This window comes from Onychomys torridus, chromosome 4 (genome assembly GCF_903995425.1).
Source record: "Onychomys torridus chromosome 4, mOncTor1.1, whole genome shotgun sequence".
In the NCBI taxonomy this organism is placed as follows: domain Eukaryota; kingdom Metazoa; phylum Chordata; class Mammalia; order Rodentia; family Cricetidae; genus Onychomys; species Onychomys torridus.
Window position 1 is genome coordinate 103,626,887 of NC_050446.1, and position 26,251 is coordinate 103,653,137.

Consider the following 26,251-nt stretch of genomic DNA (forward strand, 5'->3'; position numbering starts at 1 on the left):
AAGTCAGTTAGACCACAGTATCAGCCTTGGGTATGAAAAATAACTACAGTAGATTTATAGTACATCAGCTGTAAAACTATCACAAAGTATGTAACAAAACACATGAACCAAAAGTCTTCGTGGGATATACAATTGGAGAGTAAACCCAATTCATTACTTCCTTAGCCGCAAGTCTCTCTTCTGCGCCATGGTGTGTCAGTGGACATTTATTTCAGGCCATCTTGACAAGGGCATTTCTTACCTCTTGCAAGCCCTGAAAAAAAACCCCATTTAAACAAAAACAAACAAACAAAAAATTAAAAGATCATGATTCAAGGACTTCAAAGCCTAGTGACACAGGTAAGGCCTCATTTTCCCGGAAGACAAAGTACTCTGTTTTGTCCCCTTCCAGTAGCTCGTTAAGAGAAGCCACGACGACGTCATGCTCCTGCAGCATTTCTGGGTAGCGGGCCACTGCTCGTTCGATCCTCGCTGAGCGCCTCACGGGAGTGATGAGCTTCATGTCTTGCACTTCTGGCACACCACATATTCTGAAGGAGACCAAAGGACGCGTTCAAAGCTTCCACAGCTACAGCAACATTCTGATTTTATTCTGTGTTTCTTACCACATAATGAAGCGTAACCGACATCTCATCATAAGCTGACCAGGAGACAAGTCTGCAGTAGTTCTTAACCTACAATGGCTTTCCCGGATGCCCAGGAAGTACTGGGTGGTGGCCACATACATGCTCCTGGATGGTGTTAGCATTAGGATTTTATGAATGAAGGGTGAAAATGGTTTAGATTTGAAGTTCACTGCTTTACAATTGCTATTTGTTTACCTCATAAACTTTTGAGGGGTTTGAGGAATCTGGTCTAATACCAAACTTTGTACTAGTGACTTCCAAGAGTCCTGTTAGTGTTGACTGTACACTACTCAAAATCTACTAAGATACTGGACCAACCATGTGTTGAAACTGGAACAACTGGGAATCTTCCTTATAAACTTCCCAGTGTATTCAGAGACCTTTGCATGCATGACTGGTCCAAAATCCACAAAACTACTGGCTGCATTAGCCTATGTAGAACCGGGTCTGCTAGATTGTGCTTATAACAATAATTCTGGAGCCAATGGGAGGCGAGCTTTAGACTGCCTGGCTGCTTTCATGCATCATAAGCCAACCACAGTGGGGCAGTGATAGCTAAGGGGTTAGTCTAGCTGTGCTTTCCGGGGAGAGGAAGGCTCAGAACCGCCGAGCTGGTGCTCCTGTGTGGAGTCCTTTCAGAATCACAAACAGAGGAGAGATACTAAACTTGATCCACTGCCACACTGCCTTACAATGACATTGCGGCTCTGCCTGGAACGTAACTTCCTAGGAAACAGAAGCCTCTAGAAGTCTCTTAACATACTCAGCTGCCCTTACTGTTCTCACAGGGCTGGACACGTCCCTTCTCTCCCACACTAGCTGGGGGGTTAGTGCTCTCCATTCCTGTCTGTGCCAGGCTGGCAGGACAAATAACAGTGGAGAGGTGGGGCTGGATGCAGGAAGGTGTGGCTCCACTCTGCAGCCCTGACTCCACTGCAGTTGTGTCTTCATAGGGTGGAACAGGGGGCGGTATGTATGTAGACTTGCCTGTCAATGGTTCTAACTTCTAGTCTCCTCAGCCCCTTCCTCAGGGCCGAAGACCGTGATTTGGCCATCTTTGCCAACTGATGATGAATCCTGGGTCTCTTTCAGCACTGATCCTCACCTCTTTTTCAGTGTCCTGAGAGCTCTCCGGGACTCCTCACTGACCTAACCTCTTCGCAGAGGCATCTATCAACCACTGCTTCTCTGGCTGGGTGTGAAGGAAACCGAGAGTTCAACTAGAGTTAGGTCTGTGCTCAAGAGCCTGCTGGAGGAGTTGGCTTACCTAGGGAGAGGGGCGATCTGCAGTTTGATCCCAGGGTTATCCCATTCTGCCGTGGTTATTGGTGGAGCTGCCGAAATCTGCTCTCCTTCTGTTGGAGAAGGACATGACTGCCCAGATTCCTCCTTTTTGGCCAGCTCGTCCACAGATGTGACATTAATTCCAGCAGCTAACGAGTCAGAGGTGACTGCTGTGTACACAAGGCCAGGAAGGGAAGTAAGAGTTAAACAATTTAATAATTCCTAAAAATCAGTAAAACAAGAGGGCATCATATACAGCGACTTTCCAGTGACCCTCATGGAGTCTGTTTGGCAAATGAAGAGCCAGGACTGCAATTGGCACTTATGTTCTTTTTTTTTCTTGCCGTATTTTAAAAAAATAGTATTTTCTTATTCTTGGAAACTTTCATACATTATAAAATGTATGTTGATCATATCCATCCACTGCTACTCTCCTCCAGTTCTCCTCTTTCCTGCCAAGCTCCACGGCAACGCCCTATGACATCAGGCCACCTTACTAAGCAGCCCTCCAGACACCTTCTGGGCATCTTTACCAGTCGAAGGTGGATCCCTGACCTCCTGTGAGCACTGGCCACACTCTGATTGCCTCTTCCCTCTCACGAGAGCAGATGCCTGAGCCACAGTCTCCTGGTGAGCCTCGGCAGTTCCACTCTGTTCCTCTAGCGCCTTAGCTGTTATTCCATGATTTCACGGTCCTTAGTTAAATCTCCTCCTCCTCCTCCTCTGTCTCCTTTTTTAAAAGGTGTTCAGGGCAGTGGTGACACATACCTTTAATCCCAGCACTCGGGAGGCAGAGCCAGGTGGATCTCTGTGAGTTCGAGGCCAGCCTGGTCTACAGAGTGAGATCTAGGACAGGCTCCAAAAGCTACACAGAGAAACCCTGTCTCGAAAAAAAAAAAAAAAAAATCAGGAGTTGGGGATTTAGCTCAGTGGCTGAGTGCTTGCCTAGCAAGCACAAGGCCCTGGGTTCGATCCTCAGCTCTGGGAAAAAAAGAAAGTCTTACTTTGTAGTCCAGGTTGGCCTTGAATCAAGGCAATCCTCAGCCAGATTATAGGCATGAGCCATCATGGCCACTTTAAATCTATTCTTAAAGGAAAAATACTTGCCATCTAGGATAATAAGAGCTCATTTTATTTTCTAAAGACAAGGCACACTTTCCCTTCCTATTCCTATAAAAAGTGTCTTGCACATTATTATATGTCACGAGTTTGGCACAATTGCTTCCAAGGACACATTCTTTAAGGTTCTGAATAGTGACCATGACGGCTAAGTAGGAGGAGATAATCTTGAGAGGCGACATGAGTTCAGATGAATGATGGTAACTTAGGGGTGACTAAACACACAACTTAAACCACGGCGTCTCTTTCTTTTGTCTCCGTCTCTTGGAAAGAGTCATTTGTGTTTTCCCACAGAGGACTTCAGGAAAGCAGGACACACTAGTCCAGGCTGCTGTGGTGGACAAAACTTTTGTCCAGCATTGGGCATATATTTACTTGTAATCATAGAAATAAATCAGTGGATGATTACAGCTAAAAGGGGGCCAGGCCACGAAGACCAAGAGGTGGGAGTTGTTTCAGGGCCTCATTCCACTGATCTCCTACATGCTCCACAAGGATTTTTACTTGCACATCTCAAGGGAACGAATTCAAATACAAAACTAACCATACCCTCTGTGCTTCTGCTTGGATCCTGCAGAATGTTCAGAACTTCCTGTAGTTCTTGCATTGGCTGGAGGCAGCAAAATAAACAACTGGTATTAAAAGCATTCATGGAAAAACTGAGCTAAGGACTTTGCTTACCATCAAATAAACCTTCTGCAATAAAAATGTTTTCTTTTTAAATTGCTTATTCAGAGATAAACACACTTAAAATGGTTCAGTTCTCAAGATTCATGAGCAAAACGAAGAAACAGAAAATGTTGATTAGATGGCACACTCAATTTCATTAAGAGATGTGTTCAAAGCTGTTTATAATAATTTTCTCTAAATCACATTTTCTTTTTCCATTAATTTATATATCATTGAAGATGTGTTCCTACATAAAGATTCTGGCTTAGAGACATAAAGTTAACTATAGAGATAGAAAATGCATCATATAATGTGTTTTCATGACAGAAGGTGTATGGGCATTTCAGAAAGCTTGAACCATAGGTTAACTCAAGGAAGAGTTTTACCCAAAGTCCCATGATGCAGTCTTTTTTTTAATTTTTATTTTTTTACTCTTTTCTGTTTCTTTCCCTGGCCTCTTCTTTCTCTCCTTTCTTTAGTTAATGTATCTTAAACAGCAGGACAAATCAAACCACATCACAGAGTGTGCCGCAAAGTCAACTGCTGTTTTTCCCTGAGAATATTGAGAGAGAGAGAGAGAGAGAGAGAGAGAAAACACTGACCAAACATGGTAACACAGTCCTTTAATTCTAGCACTCTGGACTCTGGAGGTAAAAGCAGGTAGATCTTTGAGTTTCAGACCAGTCTGGTCTACACAGGAAGTTCCAGTCCAGCCTGGTCTACATAGTGAAACCATATATTTGTCTCAATAAAACAAAACTAAAAACCCACTCCAACAAAAACAACAAACAAATAAAACTCAAACCGAAGAACAAAACCAGCCGAACGAGTGATGCTGTAAGCTTCTGAAGTGGGGAATATACATATATACACTAATGAATCTGCATTATAAAATACTTACATCAAGCATATTTATTATTATTATTTTTTGAGCTGGGAATTGAACCCAGGGCCTTGCGTTTGTTAGGCAAGCACTCTACCACTGAGCTAAATCCCCAACCCTTATTAAATTTTTAAGACAAGGTATTTCTCTGTAGTCTAGGCTAAGTCAGGCTATGTAGACTAGGCTAGTCTCAAACTCATGACAATTCTCCTGCCTCAGCCTCCCAAGTGTTGAGATTACAGGGTAAGCCCAGCTCCATGAAGCATATTTTGCATCTGTATAGACTTCTGTTAAAGATGGTAGATTAAATACACATTTATTTCTAACTTCTCTTGAAATTCTACTGAAATGAAAATAAAGGATTAAAAGAGGCACAGGAGAGAATAAACAACAAGATTTTGGGAGCTGGAATAGTGGAGAGGACAGTCTACTGTCTGAGAGAGCCGAATCTTGGGCTGGAGTATGGCTGAGGAAAACCCTGCTGTGTATCCCAGAGCTTCTGAACTCAAGGGCAGGAGGGAGGCCTCTGCTCACCGAGTTTCAGACCTCCAAGTCTACCCTAGACTCCAGCCCCCTGCAGCCTGGTGCTTGTGCCCTACCACCTTCACCCTAACAGAAAACTGGGACATATTCTCATATTCCCAAGGGACATCATCTAAGACTTGGTGGGTAACTAGATGAAAACAGGATAAAAAAATCTCCAGGCTGAGGAGACCGCCAACATTGGCAGCACAGTTTCTAGCTCACAGGGAGGCTGGTAGAACCACCCCTAGATAATCTGACGAGCTGAAGAGAAAGACCTGAAGAAACTGACACCGAGGGGTCTCCAACCAGCCAGTGCAGCCGGCCAGATCACCCTGCTGGGAAGCCCCATACATGTGGCTAGAGCTTGTGTGTGTGTGTGTGTGTGTGTGTGTGTGTGTGTATGCATCCATGTTCAGTGTGTATGTATGTGTGTGTGTGCACATGTGTATAGTCTTTGCCAATCCTAAAGAACCATCTGCCATGCTGAGACAGCATCTTTCACTAGGATCTGGGAGCCATCAATTAGGTTAGGCCGGCCAGCTAGAAAGCTCCAGGGATCCAGCTGCCTCTGCCTCGCCAGTGCTGGGAGTATAAGTGTGTGCCACCATGACTGCTACTTTATATGGGCGCTAAGAATCAAACTCAGGTCTTCATGCTTGTTCAGCAGGCACTTTATTGAATGAGCTACCTTCCCAGTCTCCATGGTTTTTAATACACGTTTCCAATCATATACCCCAACTTCACCAGCATCTGAATAAACCCTTCAATGAACAATGGAGACTAAAACAACGGTAAGAGTGGGAAGAGTACTGAGGAGTGGAGTGTGTCTGCCAGGGATGGGGAAGACGGCCAGGACAGCCGGTGCAGACGGGAGCTGAGAGCTACCTGTCCACGTGGGAATAAACTAGAGGGGTCTCTAAGATAAGTAAACCAGTAATACCTGAAGTCTTGACATTATTTAGAAAATTCAAGAACATGAAAATTAGTTGTATAAGACACACTCAGAAAACCGAGCATAGGCAAAATAAATAACTAATTAATTCTAGGAAAAGTAGATGTGTTTGAAAGGCAAAGCAATCACAGTGCATATTCAGCCATGTATTTCTTTCTTTTTTTTTTAAATTATTTGTTTGTATTTTATGTGCCTTGGTGTTTTGCCTGCATGTGTGTCTGATCTTGGAGTTACAGACAGTTGTGAGCTGCCATGTGGTTCCTGGGAATTGAACCCAGGTCCTCTAGAAGAGCAGTCAGTGCTCTTAACCAATGAGCCATCTCTCCAGCCCCACCATGTATTTCTTACATAGGTCTAACAATATGGACACAAAGTGACAGAATTTCCATATGGCGTTAGTGGAAGCATAGAGTATGGCAAAGGTCCACAAAGGACAGACAGAGCTGTTGATGTGTGTGAGGCAGTAGACACGGGGAAATCTATGTAAAAGGAGGTTACAGCCGGGTCCTCATCTGTGAGGTCACAAATTATGTCTAAAAGCAGAAACAGCAACATAAGCATATTTTCTGAAAACACAGAGGTAAAAATGGAATCAGTTTGTTCTGGGAAGTAGGAAATGTGAAGAGGGCGGGGTGAGGAAAGACATAACTGGATGAAACTGAGCAAACGGTGTAGATGTACAACTCTGAGCAGCCATGGAAATGGGTACCACAGGGCAGGAAGGGGGGAATGACATCTGAGCAAGAAGAGTTAGGAGGTGATTTGATACACTCTTCATTAAATAAACCTGCAAACGGTGGTCTCTGCTTGCTTCTAGAATTAGTAAGCTTCTTGATATAAGGACTCTGGGTTAGTGATGTCCTGAATTTAAGTTCTTTCTAACTATTCTAACTATCTTGATACTACTGTAACTTTCCACTGTTACTTCCAAAACTGCTGGTTTCTGCAATTGGTGCTAAGTGAGACATGGGTACTTGACAAGAAAACCAAAATTCTACTGGTGTAAGTGTGACCCTGCTTTCTAAGAAATAATTTAGTGATGCTTGATAAAGACTATATTCTACCTGGACCCTGTGACTGCCTTACGAAGTGAAGTAGGTTTTCGCTAGTATGCATTAAATGTACAAAACAATGGGTTTCAGGGTTCACTGTGACATCGCCACACGTGCATATGACACACTTTGACCATCTTTACCCTATCCCCTTCTCAACCCGAAGAATGGAAGTTTACCACCACAGTCTAGAGCCATCTCATTGCAAACACCAAAGAAAGCACACAAAGGGATTTTTAGGTCCCCCATCCAAGATACTCACTGCGGCCCCACTTCTAATGGCCTCTTCGTACAGTCCAATAGCATCAAAGGGACCTCTACTTGCTAGGAACTTTGCTTTGCAGACCCAGAACTTGGAAAATTTTTCAGCCTCAGGAATGCTTGACACAATGGTAAATATTTCATTAGGAAATACACCCTGGAAAAGAAAATACAAAATGATTATTACAACTTTAGTTCACTATTAACTCTCATATATCTGAAAGTATGATCATTAATTTTTCTGAAGTTAAAATTTCAGTTTTATTGAGGTATAGTAAATGTAAAATAAATACATAACTGTCCCCATTTTAATTGTACATTTAAAAAAATTTTAACATTAGCCTTTAAATTTTAAGAGTTATATAAGGCAGAGTAGATAAAAAAAAAAACATTTACCACAGCATAAGGTAAAGAATATGTTCTATATTTTTATGGCATGAAAGACCCAAACAGAATCAAGATATAGAGTAATAAATACTTCTTACATATTAAAAATATTCAAGCAGGGTAGTGGCTGCAGTGGCTCACGCCTTTAATCCCAGCACTCGGGAGGCAGAACCAGGTTGATCTCTGTGAGTTTGAGGCCAGCCTCGTCTACAGAGCAAGATCCAGGACAGGCACCAAACCACATATTCATAGTAATGTGGACAGTGAGTCAAGGCTAGACTCTCCATATGACTAGCCTCAGCATGCATGAAGAGCAGCAGAGGTATGCAAAGGTCAGGGTATATGTGTACATGTGGGTGTACTGGAGATTCATGCAGGTAGATTCCACACAAAGGGACTTAGAAACGGCTTCTGGCTTAGGCCCAGGGCAGGGCTGTGACATGGACTAGGAGCAAGAGTGAGCCACCAAACTCAGAAGTCTAGGTTCAGCTACCCTCAGAAGCTCCACTGGAGACGTGGAGACAAACACGTACACTCCCAGCTTAGCCTCACCAACAGTTAAGGAAACAACACGTTATAAAAGCTCCATATGACTCAACAAAGAATGAACACTAGCACAAAAAATGAGGGGCGGGGTGAAGACAGTATCAGCAGACTGGCAAGGGACCATCGCTACCACAGATTCCTCCGCACCCCAGTGGAACACAACAAAGAAGCGAACAACACAAAATCCAAATTCAGAGTTCCCAAGGTCACATCTATTTTTAAATACTTTTGTAATGTTTACTAAAAATGATCAGTCATTAAAACAACTAAAATTTCATCGAGGAGAATCCAGAGAAGGCGACTTGACCACTCACAATACAGTTAGAAACTAACACCTGTAAGAGAAGACCACTGTAAGCATGAAATGCAAAGCTATGCTTCTAAGGTAAGTTTTGAGTTAAAGAACTCCGAACAGAAATTCTAGAGTTAGAGACAAACGGAAAGCAATGAGAAGGCATCGGGTATCAGCCAGCTACTCAGTGAACTACTTCAACTTAGCTCAAACCCCACTTTCGTCCTGTGTCTTGACGCTGGGGCTGCAACCTTACAAAGCTTTGTGTTGGACAGTGGCTCTGGCTGGGCCCTGCCCACAGAGGAGACCAGAGGGAGACTGCCCAAGTGAAGGACAGTTTTTCCATGTGCTTTTGTCACCCCAGTAATAGTCCCTCACCAGGGACAGCAGCTGGTCCCAGCCATCCCCCACCCTACAGTCATTTTCACATCACTGAGCTCAGAGCACCATGGGGTAGTGGTCGGTCCTCAAGGTTGAGCCCCAGGCCCACAGGCTCCCTCCTCTCGTCATTACACTTGCATTTGTTGGGTGGTACACCCTAGTAGAAGTTGGAATCCTATTTTCTCCTGTTCACCTCTTCTAGTGTGATATTGTGAACTACATATGAAGTCTTTCTCCATTTTCTGGCATGTAACTCCTAAAATCCTTGGACCCTCCAAAGTCTTTTGCATGCTAATAATTAATTGATGACTGGCAGTCCCTAGGTAGACTCAGGATGATGGCTGGTCCCAGGACAGCTGGCAAACAGAATCAGAGGGATGCGGGCTTCAGTCCTCCTACCCTCGGCCTCTGGGGAGGGACTGAAGGGTAAGCTGATAATTAATGGCCTAATGTAGGTCAAGGTAACCAATCATGCATATGTAATGAAGCCTCCATAAAATCCAAAACCAGACAGAGTTCAGGAAACTTTTGGATAGAACACATGAGGATTTCTGTAAGGTGGTGTGCTGGAGAAAGGCATTCTGTTTTTGTGATATGACCTTAGCTGATAAGACTATTAAATATGACAGATACTAGAAAGAAAAACCAGGAGGCAATTTTATAGCATTTATCATATTTATAAGAAACTTAGATTGATTAACTCGTCCAAGCTTTTAACTAGAAGCTAAGAATAACAATTGACAGGTTAGGTATAGATATGGACAAAGGAGAAAAAAAAAAAAACCAATTACTGGAATCCAAAAGATTTTCTAACCTTTAAATAGATCAGAGAAATCTCCAGCAAATCTGATCCCCTCCCCTTTAGCTTTTTGATAGGATTCACTATGTATTTGAAGCTGGCTATGAACTTTTTATGCTCACTCAAGGCTGGCCTTGAATCTGTGATCTTCCTGTCTTGGCCTCTCAAGTGCAATAAGTGATTTAAAAAAAAAAAAAAAAGGCACAAATTCACTATATATTCAGCCCAAGAAACATGAAACAATCATGTGAAAAGATGCACAAACTATTTTCAGAGTGTAGAAAAAAGGGAAAACACCCAACTTATTTGATTGAGACTAGGAAAACATATATAAAATGTCAAGTAAGATAATGGCAACTTGCAAGACAAAGCGATCTGCCTTCTTCTCTATGTATGGATACAGTATGTACATATTTGAAAACTGGAGGGACAGCCAGCAGCGGGTGATCACCACCTTCAAGGAGCAGGGTGGGGTGGACGGGGTTCTGCTCACTCATCTGTATTACTTTTTGAAATTATTTTAATATTAAGATGGTACAGGGTGGGGGGGGGCACACTTTTAATCCCAGCACTCGGGAGGCAGAGGCAGGTGGATCTCTGAGTTCAAAGCCAGCCTGGTCTACAGAGTGAGTTCCAAGTCAGCCAAGGCTACACAGAGAAACCCTGCCTCAAAACAAACAAACAAACAAACAAACAAACAAACAAACAAAAAGTGCATGGGGCCATAGGGCAGGGCTCAGTTGGTAAGTGTGCTCATGTAGAAGGACATTGTCCAATAGCCAGAAACCTCCCAAAGGCTGGGACTGGTAGTGCATGCTTGCAATCCCAGCACCAGGGAGGTGTAGACAGATCCCTGGGGCTCATAGCCAGACAGCCTCCAGCCTAGCCTACTCTGGAGGTCCAGGCCTGTGAGACCCTCCCTCAAAACAACAAACAACAACAACAAAACCCAAACCAAACCAAACCAATTCCTATCCTCCAAACAAGGAAGATGGTGCTCGAGAATGGCACTTGCGACGGTCCCCTGGCCTGCATATGAGTGCACCTACCCTCTCTACACACAAAAGAATGTACCCATGTAAACAAGCAAACCTCTGAAGTTCAATTCCACAAAGGAGAAATAATGTTCCCTGCAGTGAGAAACATTAAAATAATAGCCCTCCTGCCCTTTCCCCAACTCCAACGCTACCACAACACGATGACTTCTACTTTTTCACTCTCTGTCTAGAGGGCAAGCATATCAATTTTTATTAGTGCATTTTCATTAAGGTAATTGCCTAAGTTTCTGACACTTTGTTTACCACTCACTTTATTCTGATCTGTAGACTTCAAGATACAATTCAGATACCATTTCTAGCTACCAAAAGTACTTAGGGAAGCTGGAGAGATGGCTCAGTGGTTAAGAGCACTAGCTTCTTTCCCAGAGTACCAGGGTTTGGTTCCCAGCACCCATACGGTGGGTGGCAATCATCTGAAATTCCAGTTCCAGGGGATTTGATGCCCTCTCCTGGCCTCCATGGGCACTGCATTTACAGGATGCAGCTATCTATACACGCAAAGCACCCATATGCATAAAATAAAAATGAATAAATCTTTAAAGAGCCCCCAACCAAAACTATTTAGGAAATTCCAATTTGAAGAAAGCCTTGCATGTTGACTTAGACTTCAATCTGAATGTTGTTTACTCCTTGGACCCTGTCACCTGGAGAAAGCTCCCCCGGAGCCAAATGGCCTAGGTTAGTTTGCTAACATCTCTGGGCTGCCACCGCAGTGTTTCATCAGTATTACTGCTACTATCTCTCTTCTCTATACTTGAAAGAGTGGCTGGGTTTCTGTCGAGGTGAAGACTATTTCCTCTGCTCTGTAAGAACACTTCTAAGCACGAGGACTGATTGCAGGTCATCCTCTGCAGTTTTCTCCTCTCACTCACCTCCTCAATGAGCCTCAGACACTCTGTCAGAGTGCTGTGAATTTTATTGGACAGCTCCAACTGAGCTTTCTTTTCTTCTTCTTCTCTTTCAATGCTCTTCCAGAACGAAATGTTCATTTCCTCTATGACTTTTCTTTTTGGTTTCAAATTCATGGGAGGGCGTTTATAGGTTTTCCCCTTAGATTTCTGCCATTCTTCCAGCTGTTTCCTGTAACATGATTGGGGGAGGGGAGTTAGTGCTTTCCCTCTTAACATTTCTAAGACAGACGACAGGCAGAGACTGAGTATAACTGAACCTTCCACACAGACAAGGTCAGGAGGCAGAAGGAAGAACAATCCACAAATGGGAGATGGCCATGCTGGGATGACTACGCCACTTAGAGCTGTTGGGGTTGCGGAGGACCGACTGGAGCTTCAGTGTGTAAATACCTGACTTCTGCTTACTTTTCAGTCTTTCCCTCCGAGTCTTCATTTCCTCGTGTGCTGCCTTGGACACCACCTGTCCTTAAGACACCTCAGCACTCTATTTCTGCCACCGGAAGCTTCTGGCCACCCAGACCCCCCAAACCTGCATTATATCTTCAGTAGGGCCTTGGTGCTCATCGGAACCCACTTCCGCCCAGTGCCTTAGTGTTCCGACCACACATGCCCCTTTCTTCTTTAATCGATAATCTTCTGACAGTGCCAAGGTCTAGTGCGGACTTCCTGCCACTACTCACATTTTCTCCATTCCCACTTCTAAGCAAACAGACTTATTTTGGAGGGTAGGGGATGGATGTAGACACCAAGTGTCTGGATTGGTTATACCACAACTGTGTATCAATAACCAGAAAATGCCCATTTCAGATTTCAGACACTCCATGGAGCCCCAAACCATGTTAAACCCACTGCCTCATTTGTACCTTTTATTTATTGTCTAGCAGGATTTCAGCTCAATACTGTGCCAATCAAAGCTCTTGATATTCACCCCAAGTCCCTTCCTAATTCCCTTATTTGACCAACAGTAGGCCCTAAACTCACGAGTTGTCCTTGAGTGGTTGCTTCCCTTATGTCGGACACATTAAGGATTTAGTGTTGGTACTGTCCACCTGACCACCATGCCAAGCTGCACACATCACCTTCTGTCTGAAATGTAAAGCAAACCCTAACCCTTGTCTCTCTCTGCCCATAGCATCTATCAGTAGAATGTACAGTAGACTGTCAACTTCCCATTGCTCCCGAGACAAAATTAACAATGTTTTCTAGGGCTGTCCTGCCACCCTTTCCAGCTCCACACCATGGCCCTCTCCCTCACTGCCCTGGTAGAGCTCTGACATCCTTTCAGTTTCCTGATCCAGGCTCATTCCTGCCTCAGGGCCTTGCATCTTCTGTCCTCCGTTCGAATGGTTCTTACTTGAAGAGTAATGATCTGCAATTATCTTGTCCTAGTTAATCAACATGTCCATATTATGTCTCCTCCACTAGGACACAAGCTCTGTGAAGGCAGAACCGGATGTCCAGTGCCTAGCACAGAGCCTGGCACACACAGCTTTCAATAACAGTGTGGTAAAACTCACCTTTTTGAAGTGTGTTATTCTGTGGGTGTAAACACACAAGACCACTCGACTGTAACTATAATCAAGATACAATCCAGGCCCAAATCTCTTCAGACAGCCAAGCTTACCAATAGTCTCCAGTCCCTGAGAATCACTGACTGCCTTCTGTCTTTATGGTTTTGCCTTTTTCAGAATTCAGTAATTATAAATAAATGAAAATTATTAACTGTCATTTTTCTGACTCTATCTAGAAGATAAGTGATCTTACTATCTGCAGTGCTTAGCGTAGTCACGATCGTTCCACACTAACAAAGCAGAGGCAATCCTACGATCTCCACACTGACAAAGCTCAGAAACATGATCTTTATTTCCCCCAGTCCCGAGCATTCTTCCTATCTCCATAGTCTCCTTATAATTATAATGAAGAAAATCTCCCCTTCTAAAATCACCATACTCCTAGGACTTCAATGCCATGATTAACTTCTCTAAACTTTCCATGTATACCCCAAACTACAAGCTCCCTAAGGGTAGAGGTAGTGGTGGTCTTCCTTGCCCACCTGAGCCTGGCACAATGCAGGCGATGGGAGAACATGCATCACGAGTGGATGGATCTAACCCTTCCCACAGGCTCTATTCCTTCTGTGACCAGACACTTCCAACATGCTGCACACTGTCACATGGCAAATCCGTGAGCCAGGCTGGGGGTTCTAGACAGACACCAACTTGTCACTCATCACCCTCAGTTTCTGCACTCTTCTTCCTCCTGGTCAGCCTCAAGTCTCGCTGATGGAAGTGCTTCCCCGACCTTCTTTTTAAATGGCCACCCTAGCCCTACCCTCTCAACCACATCACCAAACATTAAGTTTCTCTCTAAGAAGGCAGAAGACTCTGTTCCGAGACCAGATCCTGGCCCCCCTCAGATTGCGTCAACTTTCAGCCACCATCTAATTTTATGTCTCTTTCACTCTCGTCAGGAGTCTATGTTCTATTCCAACCGGGTCTACACAAGTAAGGAGGCTCACTTGCATTCTGGGACTGTGACTGGTCTTGGGCAGAAAGAGGACAAAATCCTTTGGCTCACCTCAAGCATCATGTACAACACCGAGCCCCAGCAACCCCGGGTCTCAATTTCTAACACGTGCATACGGCTTCTGACCAGGGTTCCTGCTTCAGCCTACCTTCCCAGGCCTGGCCCACTCATGCTCATGGAAGCTTCCCATTCCTCCTCTGCTAACTGCATCACCGACTTCTTCCTTCCTAGCTATGTGAACTTACTACTCTGGCTCCTTTCAGCCTGTCCTGTTCTGCTGCTTTCCAGTCTCTGCAGGACACTTCTTGGGGGACTAATCCATACTGGCAACTCCTATTTCCTGCTCACCTATTCTACTCCACTTCCATTTTTACAAAACAACTTTATAGACAATTATAGAGAACGATTTATAAAACACTGGTGGGTCACTTAGTTTTGTTAAGCTATTTATTATAGTTTCATACCATTTCAGGCTCTAGCTATAAACCACGTAGGAACTATTTCTCAACCAAATGTATATGCACATATAAAAATGTGTATATCTGTTGGTCGTACTGGGGGTTGAATTTGGGGCCTCACACCTTAAGTGCTTTATCACTGAGCTACAGTAGTCATCTTAAATTGCAATATCTTAGAATTAAAGCAAAGTACCTCCGATCCTCTACTTCTGTCTTTGTAACACGTGGATGAGTCTGGGTAGCGCTTGCGGCCTCCTTCCTACTCGTGGTTGCTGTACCAGCTTTTGTTTTGGGAGCAGTCTTGTTCAGAAACTGGCTCTGGGGAAGAACCTTTTTAAACTTGAAGTCCAGAGTCTGTGCTTTTTGTTGAAAGATGTTATTGCATTTATTGTTATGGGCTTTATTTGCTCTTATGCTAGGGGTGCTTAGAATGACTGGATTAAAGTTGCCAACAGTCAAATTAGGCCTCTGGCTTATAGCTCTTGACTTTTGCAGAATGCATGACGTCCGGGGTCCAAGACAAGGCTGCACAGTCTTTTGATTCTGCTTGATGGTTGGATGTCTGTTGTTCTGTCCTCCCTGAAGCAAGCTGGGCTGGGAACCAGGTTTAGTATGTTTTTCTTTTTGTTTAGTAGCAGGGTGTGACTGAACCTTAGTTTCATTTGGTCTTCCACATTTAACCCTGTTAATCTTTATGTCCTGTGTGTCCTTGACCACTGGTTTCTTTGACGTCTGAGTCTTACTATGGGCCAGAATGAAGTGGGAGGGAACTGTTCGTGGGGGCTTTTCTCTTGGTTGTGCAGAATCTGCATCTGTAGAGAGATGCTGGGACTTCACTGGTTGAGCTCTGACTTGTGTGTTTCTAACACACTGTTTGTTGGCTCTGTCTTTCAGAACAGTACGGTTAACCAAACTTTTGCTCAAGATTTGTTTAGAAGCCAGACTTCTCTGGGTTTGATTATAGAAGCCAGTGTTTGGCTTACTTATGGGGTATGAGTCAGGATCTGGCTTCCCAGGTTCTAGCAATGTTAGGGGCAAGTTCTCTTTGTTCACGTCATCTAGAAAGCCCTTCAAAGATTGGTTTTCGACATGGGTCCTAGCCACAGGACCAGTGCATTCGGCATTTCCTTGATGTGTTTCCTGTTGCTTTTGGGGTTTCACTTCTTGGGTACCAGCGGACCGCCTGGGTTTTTTTGACAGCCCTATTGTAGACAATGTAGCTCTGTGCTGCTGCTGGCTCTTACTGGACTGTTTACAGTCTGGGTTAGAAGAAAAACATCTTGAAGTGAGCCTTTTGCCTGCAAGTTTTGGTGGCTCCAACTCTGGCTTCCGGGACCCTGTGACATTAGCTGGCTTAGTCTGGAGTTTAGTGTTGATGGGCCTTGTGGTTTTGACAGGCAAAGCAGCATGATTAGAAACATCTTTTTTAGGTCCAGGAGTCTGAAAACACAAAGAAAAAATATATTTAAAAACTCCCATAACAATAGCTTTTTAAAATGATGAAATAACCCAAGCACATGTTAGAAAACAATCTTAGGATATTAGTTAAGAAAGATGAATCTGTAATACTGTAATATGAAGGCTTACCTTTGCATATAGGTGATTTTTGTAATTTGAGTTTCTATTAGAAGTAAGACAGAGAGAGTCTTTTTTAACTCGACAGAGTTAGGCAGATTCAATAAATTAAACAAACAAACACAACCAGCAACAAGAAGAAAAAAAAACTGTTTCAAAAAATAATTTGCCTACATCAAAGAATACTTTTTTAATGTCCATTATGTCCCAATAAAGAACACTCTAACTGGCCTGGAGTTGGATGGAGTGACAGACACACCATCAACTCGTAAGACAATAACTTGTGGCAGGGCAGCCCTCAACAAGCCTTTCCTTGTACTTGTACAGCCACACTGTGCATTGTTTTCCAGTTAGGTACTAGCCTGGGTAAACCTTTAACCCGGGAATGAATCAGTGTCCTCTGTAAGCATCAGACGGTAAAGATATGAGGGTGAGGACACTGCAATATGGGGAGAGTCTCACACGTGCCTTTTCCTTTCCCCTTCAACAACTGCCAAACCCAGAAAAACAAAACAAAACAACAAAGGTAATTGAGATCACACTTGTGAAGTCAAGATAGAATTTTTTCTTACACTGAAAATAAGTTGTTTTCATATACATATTCTGATTACAGTTTTCCTACCTCAAGTCCTCCCAGATCCCCCATCTCTCTTCCCACCCAAATCTTTACCCTTTCTCTCACAGAAAACATACATGTAAAGATATCAACAAAATAAAACAAAAGTGAACTAACTGGAACAGATAAACCAAACAAACAGATGAGAAAGAGTCAAAGAAAAAGTTCAAGAAACAGATCTAGATGCTTGCATGTGCGAGCACGCACAAACGTCAAGATAGAATTTTAAGGTAAGATTTTTTTTTTTTGTAATTAGCAAGTATCTTTATCAGTTTTTATTGTTAGCTTGAACTTGAGAAGAAGGACTCTAAATTGAAAAACTGCTCAAATCAGACTGACTTGTGGCCATGTCTGTGAGAGCTTGTCTTGATTGACTGGGGGTGACACTGTCCCTAGGCAGGTAAGGGGTCCTGAGTGGTATAAGAAAGCTAGCTAAGGGGTGGGGGATTTAGCTCAGTGTAGAGCACCCGCCTAGTAAGTGCAAAGCCCTGAGTTCGAGCCTCAGCTCAAGAAAAAAAAAAAAAAAAAGAAAGCTAGCTAATAGCTGGGTGTGGGGTGTGGTGGCAATGCCTTTAATCCTAACACTCTGGAGGCAGGTGGATCTCTTGAGTTTGAAGCCAGACTGCTTAACCAAATAAATAAATAAATAATGCTGTGGATATTGCTCTGTATAAATAAAATGCTGTTTGGCCAGTGGCCAGGCAGGAAGCATAAGTGGGACAAGAGAGAAGAGAATTCTGGGAAGTAGAAGGCTGGAGAGACACACCGCCAGCCGCCGCCATGAAAAGCAACGTGTAAAGACACTGGTAAGCCACAAGCCACGTGGCAAAGTATAGACTAACAGAAATGGGTTAATTTAAGATAGAAGAAGCAGATAACAAGAAGCCAGCCACAGCCATACAGTTTGTAAACAATGTAAGTTTCTGTGTGCTTTCTTGGTTGGGTCTGAGCGACTGTGGGACTGGCGGGTAAGAGAGATTTGTCCTGACTGAGCCAGGCAGGAAAACTCTAACTACAAAATAAAATAAAAATAAATAAATAAGCAAACAAACAAATAAATAAAAGAAAGCTAACTAAGCATGAGCCTGGGAGTGAACCAGAGAATGAGCCAGAAAGCAGCATTCCTCCATGGTTTCTGCATCAGTGCTTGGCCTGACTTCACTCAGTGATAGACTGTGCCCTGAAAATATAAGCCAAATAAAACCTTTCTGCTCAAGGTGCTTTGGAGCAGAATGTTTTTTCACAGGAGAGAAACCAGAAGAGTAAGAGGGCACTGGAGAGTCCACAGTGAAAGCAGTTACTCAGCAAGGAGGATTTGGCATATTAAAGAACATATATCTCCAAGAGAAGACATGGGAAGGTCCAAACCACCGCTCTCTGGATCACACTGCCAACACTCACTAGGTAAATATATAAAGGAAATCTTTAATAAGAACCACCAGGGCAAGGAGACACCAGCCTGAAACTCTATCAGTGTGTGGTGTTACTGAGGGTGGGATACAAGAGGGTTGGAAATGGGAGGCAGAGAGAGATGGTAAACCATGTGGCTATATTTATATTGGGTTACACTTGGACCTAACATTCACTTCAGAACTCTACATCATCGTTTACTGAGAAACTGGGGACGTTGGTATGAAAATGTCTAAATGATGACCCAGAGACCTAGGATAGAACCAAATATAACTGGAGGGAAAAAAAAAATCTCAATGTAATGATGCCTAATGATATTCTGCTATACTCATAGATTGGTGCCTAGCCCAGTTGCCGAGAGGCTTCATCCAACAACTGATGGAAACAGATGCAGACCCACAGTTGAACATTGGCAGAGCTCAGGGATTCCTGCAGAACAGGAGAAAAGATTATAGGAGCCAGAGCAGTCAAAGACACCACAAGAAAACTCACACAATCAACTAACCTGGGCTCATAGGGGCTCACAGAGAAATGAACTGACAATCAGGGAGTCTGCAAGGAACTGACCTAGGCCCTCTACATATATGTTATAGTTGTGCAGCTTGGTCTTCTTATGGGACTCCTAACAGTGGGAGCAGGGGCTGTCTCTGACTCTTTTATAGGCCTTTGGGACCCTACTCCTCATGCTGGGTCACCTTGTCCAGTCTTAATACATGGGGAGGTGCTTAGTCTTACTGCAACTTGATATACCATGTTTTATTGATATCCATGGGAGACCTGCACTTCCCTGAACAGAAGTGGCAGAGTGGACTGGGGGGGTGGGGGTGGGCACAGAAGGGATAGGGTGGGGTGGAGGGTTTGGGAGGAAAAACTGAGGCCAGGATGTAAAATAAATAAATAAAAATAAAAAACAACAACGTGTTTTAATGGCTTATACTTCAAAAATTTGAGATTTAATTAACATGCCATAGAATTTAGTATTTTAAAGCCTCCAATTCAGTAGGTTTTAGAATGTTCACAAGGTTGTACACCCATCCCCATGGACTGCCAGAAGAGGTTTGTTACAGTCATTCGCCATTTCTCTCTCCACAGCTCTTAGCACTGAGAGCTGCTCCCCCCACACCCATGCAGAGCTGGGAAATAGGTGGATTCATGGACTGTTTTGTGCATGCCTGCTGTATGGATGTGTCTGGCTTTCTTCATTCCCCTCCTTGCATAAGGTTTTCAAGATTCACTCAAGCTGTACCCTGTATCAGCACTTTACTACTTTTGTTCTCAAGAGTCTCTTGTAGCCTAGGCTATCCTTGAACTTGATACGCAGTCAAGGATGACCTTTCAATATTAATCCTCCCACCTCCTCTAGACTGTTAGGATTTAGGCATATGCTATCACACCTAGCTTACGTAATGCTGGAGATAAACTCAGAGCTTCGTGTATGCTGAGCAGGCAATCCACCAACTGAGCTATTCCTCCAGCCCAGTAAAAAACCAACCAACCAACCAACCAACCAACCAACCAACCAACCAACATAAAATGCTTCTTTTTAGAGAAGTTTTTAGTTTTTCAAGACAAGGTTTCTCTCTGTTTTGGTGCCTGTCCTGGAATTCACTTTGTAGACCAGGCTGGCCTCGAACTCACAGAGATCCACTGGCTCTGCCTCTTGAGTGCTGGGATTAAAGGTGTGTACCACCACTGCCCAGCCATTAATGCATATCTTATCAGTGGTTTTATCTATTCCCAGAATAATTTCTAAAAACTCAGTATATTCTTTAAGTAGCCCCATGTATTCAATAGAATTTACTAACAGAATGAGACAGGATTTGGCTCTTACTGGTTGTATAATTAGGGCGAAGGATATAGTCTTGAACCCCATGTCTCACATACAAACGGGCACAACAGTAACATTATCAGTAATATCTATTTTTTTCTAGGACAGTGTGGTAGTTTGAAAGAGAGTGGTATTATTAGTGCACGTGGCCTTGTTGGAGAAAGTGTGTCACTGTGGGGGCAGGCTTTGAGGTCTCATATATACTCAAGCCATTCCCAGTGTATCACCACTTCCTGCTGCCTGCAAGTCAAGATGTAGGATGCTCAGCTCCTTCTCCAGCACCACATCTGAGTACATGTTGTCACCATGTCGCACACCATGATGATAACAGACTAAACCTCTCAAGATGTAAGCCACCCCAATTAAATGTTTTTCCTTTATAAAAGCTGCTGTGGTCATGGTGTCTCTTCACAGCAGCAGAAACCCAAACTAAGACAGAAAGACAGGTATTCTACGTTCTTGAGTTTTACAAGATATTTTGATTTAGGCTTCTTGGTCCAGTACTTTATTTTATCCTAAAGAGTTCTGGGTTGAATGTTAAATTACATAAACAACCTTTTCATAGGACTGTTTACTTACATATTTGGAAGATGGTGGTTTGGGGCAGTTATTCTTGGCTTTTAGATAAGGCCTATGGAAGATAAAAATAAAATTAATCCTTGGTATGGAAGAATCAGGAAAGCTAGGAAGAATAGTGATTAAAACATTATGATTAGGATTTTAAACCAATAAAATTTCTGTATAGGGTAAAATAAATCAAAATTATTACTTAATAAAAAAGTATCCTTACTCTCCCTTCCTTGGCCCTGTATTCCCTTCCCCAAAGACCACAGCCGCTCTTACCAATTCCTTTTGTGATTTTTTTTTTTTAGGATATTCTATGTACAAATGGAGCATTCTAATACTATTAAGGAAATATATGTGGCTTCTTCATAATTACAGTCTTCTTTGAGCATCAACTTTTGAATATTGAGGGCCAGACATGAGAGAGAAGTTTCATTGAGAAACTTCCTTGCTCTACATGTCTTTAGTGTTTTTCAGAGGGGGAGAGGGGTTTGTATATAACCAAGTCTCCAGTTCATGGGTTCCACATTTATGATTCAACTAACCTTTGATTAAAAAAATATATGAAAAACAAAACTGCATTCATACCGAACATGTAGACTTTACCCTCCTTATTCTCTAAACCAAACCTCTTTCTATGGCATTTCCATTGTACTGGGAATCATAAGTAACTTGCAGATGATTTCAAGTCTATAAAAGGATGTGCATACATTACATGTAAACACTACAGCATTCATGGAAGGGACCAGAACATCTGCGAGTCTGGTACCTATGAGGATGTAACATGAAGTTGAAGTCTAGCTAGTGAAATAAAAGAACAGAGTAGAGTTGAGAAGGACTCAATCTCCATGGACTGAGACCCAAGATGAACAGAGATGGATGAGCATAAGCCATGGAGGGCAGGGATGTCTCTGCCTTAGTAAGTTCTGCATCTTTCTGCATTAAGTGTGATTGACAGGCCTGGGGAATATATGTCAGTGGTGGAGTGCTTGTTGCATAGCACGTGACAGGCCTGAATTCCATTCATAGGGGAGGGGGAGGGAAGGAGGAAGAAGGAAGAGAAGCAGACAGAGGGAGGGAGGGAGGGAAGGAGAGAGACATTATAGGTACTAAGTGAATATTTGTTGAGAAAATGATTTGGGTTCATTCAATCAAGGAAGTAGAGGTGAGGAAAAACCCAAGGTAAAAATCACCTGGCCTAGGAAGATGGCTCAGGGGTAAGAGCACTTGCTGTGCTCCTGGGGACCTTAGTCCAGATCTCCAGCAGCCACATAAAAATCAGGCATGGATGAATGTACCTCTAACCCTAGGCACTAGAGGTGGCGATGGGTGGATTATAGGAGAGTGTTGGCCAGCCTGCTTAACTTAAACAGTGAGCTTCAGACAGTGGGAGAACCTGCCTTACGGGAACAGGGGAAGAGCGATAGAGCAGACAACCAACATCCCCCTCTGGCACACACACACACAATTGAGTCACCTAAATGAAAATATACCTATGCTAATCAAGAGAGAGAAATAACAGGACAAAGATGGTATGGTGCTGAGAAAAGGGTAAAGGGGTCTTGTTCTGTCCACCTCAAATGTATGCCAGGAGGACATCAAAGGACATCACCAAGTTGGAGGATATTGGGGAGCCACTATTGTGGACTGGCTATAACCAATGCTCATGCTTTAGTAAGCAAACACTGGAACCAGTTTCCTCCTTGATCAAAAACTGCTTTCCTGGGGACCAATCTTCCCAGAAAAAGGAAGGAACCAGACAGAAAAGCTTCCAGTGAGGTAGGTGATACTGTAATCCTTTCTTCCTTTGGTATTGGAAAAAAAATAATGCTTAAATAATGCGTAAATCTCTGCCAACAGGACACCACCCAGGTGGGGTTTTTTGTTTTTGTTTTTTTTAAATCATGCCTGGATTGAAATATTCCTTCTGTTATTACAGGCTCACCATACAGGTCAAACAGACCGGAAACAAAAGGGTTGGTGTTACTGTTCATTGCTATTAGCAACCAGGGCAACAAAACAAACTACAGGGAGGTGAACTCACTTGGTGTTCGGGTCCTTCAGCTTTCCCTTGGCTGCCAGGTACTCCTGGAGCTTTCTCCATCGTTCTTCTGCAAAACGTGGACACAACAGAGCAAACAACAGAAACTCAACTTGAGGTTTTAACCAGTTCCTTTACGTCCTGAAATATAATACGTCCCGGTAGCTATTTGGGCTTTGGGAAAGTCAAAGCCAGTCCTGTTATCCTTTGCTTTCAAACTAATATAAACACCAAATGGCATCAGCTTGGTGCCAAGCTGTTAGTAAGCTGTTTACAGTAACACAGTCATCCTATGAGGTATTTTGCTGTTTGAGAGGGTAAGTGACATGATTAACTTTACCCACTAATAGGCAGCAAAACCAGGATTTGAAAGCAAGAGTTTCTAACCCTTGAGCAAGCAGCGTCTAGGACGGGGTACAGAACAACAAACAGAGCTCATGAGTGACGACACCGCATGCATCTTGAAGGTGACATGGGGGTGGGGCATTCTGAAGAGCTACCAAGGGCTCCAGGCCTGTCACAGAGATCAGGGTCCACAGCATCCTTACGCCTCGGCCCACATTTTTATCAATCAACCTCCAGACAGCGCACATTTTATCAGTCGACCTGCAGAGGTGCAGAGACTCGGACTGAGGCAGAACCAGCCTCCTGACTCCGGCCATAGCCATCAATGCCTGGGTGTCCAACAGGCGGCAACGGAGCGCATCGCTCCTCGCTGTATGACCCGGGTCCAGCGTCCCGAACCTATCCGAGCCCGGGGCAGGTTGAAGCAGGCACGGGGCGGCCTGGCAGCTTCTGCGGGAGGCTGGCGACCACACTTACCCGCGGCTGCGCTGGCAGTTGGGCCGGGCCCCACCATGACTCCGCGGCGACAGCTTCTTCCTTCAAAGGGCGCGCCCTGTTCTGGTAGGAGAAGCGGGCGCGCGTCTGGACGCTCCCATTGGTTCCGCGACTTTGAAATTCGCCAACCGGAAGGCAGAGAGGGCGGGATAATAGGAAACCAGCGCCTTGCGGTTGGCCCCGGGGCCCCCTCGAGGCGCTGCGATTGGAGGATCGTGTGGGGGCGGGGACAAGCTCCGAGAGGTCGGCCCAGTGGCCGGGTCACTTCCGTGGCCGGAGCCGGTCGCTGGAGCTGATAGTCAGGAGCGCGGAGGAGATCTTGTAGCTGGATTTGGGCTAAGGACAGTTGTGGCAGTTGGACGACAGGGAGAAACAATGCTCTGTATCAGTTAGGCTGACTTTGGCTGCAAATAATAGCGTGCCAAATGAAATTGGTCCGTAGTCGTTATTGTTTTCACTCTGTGGTCAAGTACCTGAGTGAAACAAGTTACGGTTTCAGAGGGTTCAATTCAGGGATGCTTGGTCTCTTCTCTTGGGCAGAGGATCCTGGCAGAGGGAATGTGTGGTTGATGCTGTTCTTTACATCTTTGTGGACAGGAAGCACAGAAAGGAGTATAGGAAGAGGCCGGGGCAAGATAGAGCCCCCAGTGTTGTAGCCCGCTAATGATCTAGTTCATCAACTAGGCCCCCACCTCCTACCAGTTCCCAACACGCGCTCATTTCCTGTCATCCTGCCCTCCCTGCCTTCCAGTTGCCATCACACAACACATTGAAGGATCACTCCATTGATTAGGCCATGATCAAATTGTTTCTGGAAATGTTCTCAGAAAAACATTCAGAGATTAAAGAAAAGAGAGGAAAAAGATGGCGAGGAGTGGAGAAGAATGTTATAGAGGGTTAGAAGAGTTAAAAAAAAAAAGAACAAAAAAGATTTCCCAATAATGAGAAAATTAAAAAAACAAAATTAGAAAAATCTAAGAATAGAAGTCAAACATGGAAACAATAGCTTATTTAAATAGAATAACATCAACAAGGTAGCCCACTAGAAAGAAAAAAGAATCACAGAGAAAAGAGAAGAGAAGAAAGGAAGGAAGGAAGGAAGGAAGGAAGGAAGGAAGGGAGGGAGGAAGGAAGGAAGGAAGGAAGGAAGGAAGGAAGGAAGGAAGGAAGGAAGGAAGGAAGGAAGAATCACCATTATGCATAAGAATAATTAGGTGAGTGTTTGAAGGGCAATAAAAAAATCACAAAAGGGTCTTTTTGTTATTTGTTGTTGTTTTTAATATGATAAAAAGGGATGAGATGGCTCAGGGTTAAGAGCATGTACTGCTTTTGCAGGCAACCAGAGTTGGTTCCTGGTATTCATATTAGGCAACTCAAAACTGCCTGTAACTCCAGTTCCATGGGGCCTGGCACTCTGACATCCATTTGTTGTATGGCAAAACATTTCCTGGGGAGACATAGCACACATGTCTACTCACTTCAGATAGGGATTCCATGACAGACCAAATAAGGACACCACCAAAGTCCAACTTGGTGGACCAATGAGTTTTACTGGGGTTACATACAAGAATACAGGTGAGGAGTTATTGCACATTTCAGCTATTCTAATCTTTGTGAATTTCCAAGGCTTTTTCTTTCTTTTTTTTTTGAAGTAGTCATTTATTATTATTATTATTATTATTATTATTATTATTATTATTGCCAGAGCTGAGAACCGAACCCAGGGCCTTGCGCTTGCTAGGCAAGTGCTCTACCACTGAGCTAAATCCCCAACCCCTTATTTCTTATTCTGAGTTTTTCCTTCACTAGGCCACAGGAAAGCAGCTTCCAGTTTGCTATAAAACCACTACTTGTTTTTGATGGTACTTTGAGTTTGTATGGATATCTATATCAGCATACACATGCACTGAATATGTATTATATGTTTTTGTTTGTTTGTTTATTTTGAAACAGGGTTTCTCTGTGTAGCTTTGCACCTTTCCTGGAACTCACTCTGTAGCCAGGCTGGCCTCGAACTCACAGAGATCCACCTGCCTCTGCCTCCTGAGTGCTTGGATTAAAGGCATGTGCTACCACTGCCCGGCTGTATTATATGTTTTAACTGAACCTGGGGATATAATTTTCAGGGTTACCTTGAATACTGGCAGCTAACAAAGAAGAAAGAAAAACTATGAAATATGTATTTTTTTAATGTATTTTTGAGAAAACAATGAAACAACATAAAGGATAAGAAGACAGAACAAAACTCACCAAAGTTGAACAAAACAAGCCAACAGAAAAATAAAAGAGCCCAAAGAGAAGGCACAAGAATCATACCTACTTGTTTACATATTCAGGAGTCGCACAAAAACACTAAACTGAAAGCTATAGTATGAATTCAGAGGACCTGGTGCAGACCCATGTGGGCCCTGTGACTACTTCTTCAGTCTCTGTGAATTCGTATTAGCTTTGCTTAGAAGTTTTAGAGGGCCTTGTTCTTCTGATGTCCTTGATCCCCTCTGTCTCCTCAACTCCTGCCTCTACATCCACAGGGTTCACTGAACTCTGTGGGGAGGGTTTGATGGAGACATCTCCTTGAGAGCTGTGTAGGAACCTGGTTTTGTAAAGTGACACTAACTGTCGTGGGTTATGTGACTGTCTACCCAGGA

The 26,251-nt window shown here is 43.6% G+C and overlaps 1 protein-coding gene across 1 annotated transcript; it reads right to left on the reverse strand.

The window, feature by feature from the left end:
- Positions 1-304: 304 nt before the first annotated feature.
- Ckap2l (cytoskeleton associated protein 2 like) lies at positions 305-23,622 on the reverse strand. Its single transcript, XM_036186514.1, has 9 exons — positions 23,586-23,622; positions 22,767-22,833; positions 20,738-20,789; positions 14,923-16,169; positions 11,707-11,914; positions 7,373-7,528; positions 3,579-3,639; positions 1,894-2,080; positions 305-530 (listed from the first exon to the last, which is right to left on the reverse strand). The coding sequence occupies exons 1-9, from the start codon at positions 23,620-23,622 to the stop codon at positions 305-307; spliced, it is 2,241 nt and encodes a 746-aa protein (XP_036042407.1).
- Between the last annotated feature and the right edge of the window lie 2,629 nt (positions 23,623-26,251).